This window comes from Gobius niger (genome assembly GCF_951799975.1).
Source record: "Gobius niger genome assembly, chromosome: 23".
Lineage (NCBI taxonomy): Eukaryota > Metazoa > Chordata > Actinopteri > Gobiiformes > Gobiidae > Gobius > Gobius niger.
Window position 1 is genome coordinate 12,406,663 of NC_136874.1, and position 6,000 is coordinate 12,412,662.

At 44.6% G+C, this 6,000-nt stretch overlaps 1 protein-coding gene across 1 annotated transcript in view; it reads right to left on the reverse strand.

Annotated features, from left to right (window-relative positions):
• Positions 1 to 4,375, reverse strand: part of LOC306981997 (von Willebrand factor D and EGF domain-containing protein) — a 28,528-nt gene extending 24,153 nt beyond the window's left edge. Inside the window, exon 1 of the mRNA XM_079581739.1 lies at positions 4,276 to 4,375. Coding sequence (XP_079437865.1) covers positions 4,276 to 4,351 — 76 coding nt within the window. The 5' untranslated portion in view covers positions 4,352 to 4,375. The remainder of the gene's footprint in view (positions 1 to 4,275) is intronic.
• Positions 4,376 to 6,000: the final 1,625 nt, after the last annotated feature.

The window sequence follows — 6,000 nt, forward strand, 5'->3', positions numbered from 1 at the left end:
GTTGGCCTATCTGTGGCTCCAAGGGATGAAATGGTTATCATAGAATGTCTTAGTAGTCTATTGATTGAAGCAGGTCCACTGTAAAGAGGTTTTTGGAACTTTTGGAGAGAATGATCAGACAATGGTGATGTGCAATTGACTCTGTGCATAACTTCAAATCATAAACGCTGCCCAAGAAGTGACTTCCTGTTTCGATCCAGCACGCCAAAATAAAAGCACACAGCTCGTCTCATTGGTTCAGCAGGTACTTTCAACATTACAAGAATACAGTATATCTAAAGTGGCTAGATGCAAGTTAGCCATGTTATACTCACTACTGCCACCTCAGGTCATACGTGTAACTGCACCTTCTATATCAAGCTCGTGCATGACGGCACTTCTGACCCGAATTAACACCTTTTTGAGTGACAGTGCAGGATTTTAGAGGCAGTTGTGGTGAACAGGTCTGGGCTCATTCTACACCTTAGGGCAGGGGTAGGTAACGTCAGGCCCGGGGGCCAAATTCGGCCCTCCAGCATAAAACCTTTGGCCCCCCAAGAGAATTTTGAAGAAACATTTATTCATAAATCAGAGACCAAATATGTGAAAAGGACTCTAAAATGTGGAAAATATGTTCACATTTCCCAGCAAAACACCCGATTATGTCATATATTATTTGCAAAACTTATATTTGTAGAAAAGGTGCTTTACTTTGGGCTACGATAGTGAGTTTCGGCCCCTGGTGTTTTGGCATTGAAGAAAATCGGACCTCCATGACACAAACTTGCCTACCCCTGCCTTTGGGCATTGTTGAAACATGTAGGGGGAGGAAAATGCTTAATTTTAACATTTTTAAACTCCGTATAGTCCCCTTAAATACACATATTCAAGTGTTTTGTCTGTTCTCTAGTTAGGCAGAGAGTGAACTGCTGCACTAATCAATAAGATGGTGCTTTTTTGGTGTGTGTCCACTAGTATGAACTGGGAGAACGAATCACTCTGTGGTTCACGTCAATCGATGGCACTGAAATGAATCAAACTGCCAACTCCCAGCTAAGCCTCGCGCAAATAGGCCTGAATTAGCGAGTCAAACAACAAAATACCATGAATAACAATAAAAGAGGTATAAATCTGTATGTAAGCTATTGTTCTTCTTAGACTGCCTTACTGAATCAAACGACTCAAAGTGTGTGACTCATTTTAACTTGAGTCAGTGAAATGGATCAAACTTTACACCACTATCATGAAATGAGGCCAACCCTAACTAAAACAGTACTTAAAAAAGGGAAACAAAAACACTGCATCATCATTATCATTATTGAGGTGAAGTTTTGCCGGCTAAAAGGGGTTCATGAAACAAGCAACATCATTACCAAATTTGGCCTGAAACTGCTCAACCGGCTCCACTGCTTGGCCACAAAGATTATCCTCTTTATTAAAACGGTCTTTATTTTGACCATTAGTAACAGGCTGCTCACGTGGGACGCTGCCCCGGACCATGAGCACCATCGGATCGCTTCACCTGCCCATTACCCGGGCGGACATTCCTGCAGAGCCCTGACCTCTGAGTCATCTCCCGGCCCGGGAAGAGAGTGCAGTCAGTGGGGCATGACGCTCCTCGGCGCGGCTGGAGGAGCTGCTGTTTCCCACACACAGTAAACACAGCCCAGCCAGGCGCTCTCCATTAAACCTGTCTATGCCTTTAACTGGTCTGGGCAGGACGCCGAGGTTCACACTGTCTGAACAAGCCATTCGTTCTAATTTTAATCTACAAAATAGGACACAGCAGTTTGGTTGATCTTATCTTATTCAAATGTGGACTTTCATAAACCTGTAGTGCAGCTTTACCTAATCTAGGGCTATCAAACATTTAAACCAGTGACCTACAGTCTTCCCTCACATGTGAACGACATGGCCCAAATGCTCCTGTTTACCCGACGGTGGAGAGGGAGCCGAGGGGGGTTGCAGGGGGCGGGGGTGGAAGGGTCGCTGACAGGGCTGGGGCCAGAGGGCATCCAAACTTCTGAGAGGGGACCATCCGCGGAGCCAGTGTCCTCCAATTGTGAGTGTGTAATGAGTTTATGGGGCTTGTAGGAGGAAGGGGAGGCGGCGACAGCTCGGAGAGGGGCCAGATGTGCTGCCGCCCGAGATGAGAGGGTCTGCGCACCTTTATATGGACCTCTGCTGCTGGGACTTCCCCTCAGTCTGAACCCCACAGCTACTGTTTTTCAAATACAGGCTTCCTTTCATTTTGGTGTGTGTGTGTCATGATGCGTGTTGTACAGTATCGAACACAAACACATTGGTTTAACTGGTTTGAACTCATTATAGAAGGGTGTGTTGTTAACTGTGAGTGGCCTCGCCGATCCTCAGGCCTGACTCCCAACTTTTAGCTCGTCTCCATGGAGATGCTGCTTTGCTTTAACTAAAGGTTAAAACACACTTAGCAGCTAATACACAAACTGCTCCACCTGGGGGTCAACACATCACTGTGCAACTGGCTGATGGAGCTTCTGACGGGGGGGCCACAGGCTGTACGTGTCGACGGCAAGTCCTCCAGAACCATCACAGTGAACACGGGGGCTCCCCAAGGCTGTGCGCTGAGCCCCCTCCTGTTCACTCTGCTCACCCATGACTGAGCTCCAAAGTACGGCTCAAACCTCACCACAACAGTGGTGGGTCTCATCAGCAACAGAGACGAGTCAAACTACAGGAGTGAGGTGAGCAGTCTGGCCATGTGGGGCACACAGAACAACCTCTCTCTAAATGTGGAGAAGACAACAGAGATTGTTGTGGACTTTTGAAGAGCGCGGCCCAGCTCCTCTAACAATCAACGGTGCTGCAGTGGAGAGGGTGACCAGCACTAAGTTCCTGGGTGTGCACATCACAGAGAAGCTCTGCTAGGCTAGCGCATGTCTATGGTAACTAGTAGCCTGCATTAAAAACCTCTTCAAAATCATGGGGTCGTCCTCCAAACGTTGCCATATCTGATTTGTAGAAATCTCCTTTGTGAATTCCACGTGTAGTAATGGTAAACAAACTACTGTAGATCCGGTAGCCTAGCAGATCACTCCGCCGCTGCCTAGCTTACAACCAGGAAGCTGATGCTGCTCAAATAAGTTATTTTAAATGTAAAACGGTCATATTTCAAAGTATTCAGACATTTCTATGGGTAGTCTGGTGTTATAAGTGATTTGCCTCAGGTGCACTGTGCTTGGGTCAGACTGTTTTTAATGCAGGCTACTAGTTACCATAGACATGCACTAGCCTAACACCACTAAACTCTTCAAATATAAGGTCTGCATGACTTAAAAAAAAAGAAGAAAAAAAACAGAATTCATCAACACTCTGGATAACTAGGAAATGAGGCCCTATGTCAAAAATCCTGAAATATCCCTTTAAACATTGATTATTTTACCATTATCTTTTCTTTTTTGTTTAAATCAATTTTATATTAAGTTTTGATGAATCGTTACATCCCTACTGTTCATTCATTTGAAAAGCAAAGCAAAGCGTTTCATGTAAAACTGCAGAGCAACAACCCCCCCACTGTCCTCCTGGTAATTCATCATCATTCAACAGTCCACATCAGTACATGATACAAAGCCTATATTCATGTATATCTGAAACAATGTATATATATATATATATATATATAAAAAAATGAAAGTTTTACAAAAAAATAAATCAAGTGTCTTCAAAGTGGTGAAATAAAGCCCATGATTTATTGACATGTGGTTCATTTGACCCCACTGCCCCTGGGGTCACGACCCCCATGTTGCTGGTCTATATCAAAGGTTGGTGGCTTTGAGCTTTAGTTTTCTCTCGTTGAAACATGTCTGTCCTGGGGGAGACTCTCTGCACCGCTAATGTCCCGACCTCTTACAGGCACATCCAGGAGAGAGACTACGGGGTCAGCAGGTGAAGAGCCCAGGGTGACCGCAGAGGGCTTTAATGACCTAAACACGGTCGTTGGGGCCTCAGCAATTTGCTAAATGTGACCGTGTAATTCCAGTCTGAGAACTTTCTCAGGTCCTAACGCTCCAGCCCAGAAGGAGCTTTCACTGTTTCTTCATATTTCACACATCTGATGCTGTAAAGACTCCATATGGTGAGTGCATGTGTGAGGCAGCAGCGCTAGGAATGTTAACTCTCTCCACAGAAGGGTTGGCAGTCCAATCACCCACCAACAACGTCCTGTCCTCGGGCAAGACACTTCACCCACTACGTGTGTGAAAGCGCGAGTGTCGGGACGCCCCGCGTGGCACATGAGCAGAGATATGGAGGTGTCCTTACCGCGCTGCGCCTCGGCCGTCAGCAGAGCCGCCCAGAGCAGGGAGGCCAGGGCCAGACCTCGGCAGCTGAAGTCCATGTCTGCAGACGCCGTCCACTCTCCGGCTCATCTGTGAGAGGAGAGGGAGGCAGAGGGAGATCAGAGGGGGAGGGAGCAGAGAGGAGAGGGAGGGGCTTCACTACAGACCGTTATATCAACCCTCCAGAGAGGTACTTCTTCTGTTCGCAGGAGGAGGATGCTTTCAAACAGTTCATATTTCTTCACAATGTTGCAGTAGTGATATGAGACTGTTTTTATCTAACATTAAGAGAGTTTGTTATCAATTAAATGTCATGTGTATAAAGCTTGGCAGCTCATTTGAGGGCGAATATATCTCATACATCACAGTTTAATCTCATGGCCCATCCCTACCAGGTTTACACTGATGGTTTTGCTTTGCTCATATATATTAGTTACAATGATTTGCTCAGAAGGGGATTATGGATGTTGTCGCTCTAGTGTTCTAATGGAACATTGTGTTAGCTAATCAGGTGAGAGGGTCATTGATGATTAGAGAACTTTCGTGCATTATGCTAGCACTGCTGAAAACCTTTGAGTGGTAGTGTATAAATCAATAAAACAGGTAGGAATTCAAAATTGAAAATATCCCTTAGTGGATTCCTTCTTCCACAAAGTAAATGACCATATTTGGATTAAGTTATGCCCTCACACATTCACCTATTCATTCCAGCTTTCAAATTGTCATCATTAAAAACTGCCAAACTTTGATATCTATTTTAGCCCTATTATAACAACTGGCCAAATGTGTTGTGAGCATAAAACAGGGCAGCCTTTTACCTGCTTTACTACACTGTACATTTACATATACATTGTTTTGGATTGTCATTCGTTTTCTTAAATTTGCTGCCCTCTTGTGGCATTTTTGTCTGTCTTCACCTGCAGGGTCTGGACTTTAAGAGAGAGAAGAGCGTGGAGAAATCAGCAAGATGACACCAAAGACAAATACCTGAGGAAATGACAGAGCAGAGCACGGCAGCAGGTGTCGCCCCGTGAGAGAGTCATCATCGTCATCATCATCATCCTTCTCTCCCACAGATCTGTCCTCACTCCTCCTGACTGTGGGATGAATAAAAGGAGAGGTTACAGCAGAAACAAAACAGGACTGGGCATCTGAACTGAACACCACTGAACACTTGGCTCAGCATAAAGTCAATCAATAGAGAGATTTTCAAACGTTTGCCTGAAGACTGTTTCCAGACGCTCCAGTGGGAAAACCTTTCCAAACGGCCAGAAGAGCATTGTTGGAGTGTAACTCATCATAACTCTCTGGTTTATTTACAAATTCTCCAGCTGGAACAGGCTTTCAGCAGGACCTGAAGCAGTCCAGCCTGGTCACACTTGAAACTTTATTATAAGGACAGGAGAATGTGCCCGTAGAAAATTACTGCAGTTTTAACTAGAAACTGAAGTGATGTCAAGTTTTTTTCTATGACACATCTGTATTTGTACTAATTCTAACTGATGTGTTTGAAACAGGCCTCGCTTGCAAACACTGAGTCTCAAAGGACAAAACTGCATAAAAATGAATGAATGAATAAATGAATGAATCAATCAATCAATAAATAAATGAATCAATGAATGAATCAATCAATCAATCAATTCTAAACCTTTGTAAAGCAGCAGAGGTGTTTAGATTACACACTCAAAAACGTCTTGGGTGACATCTA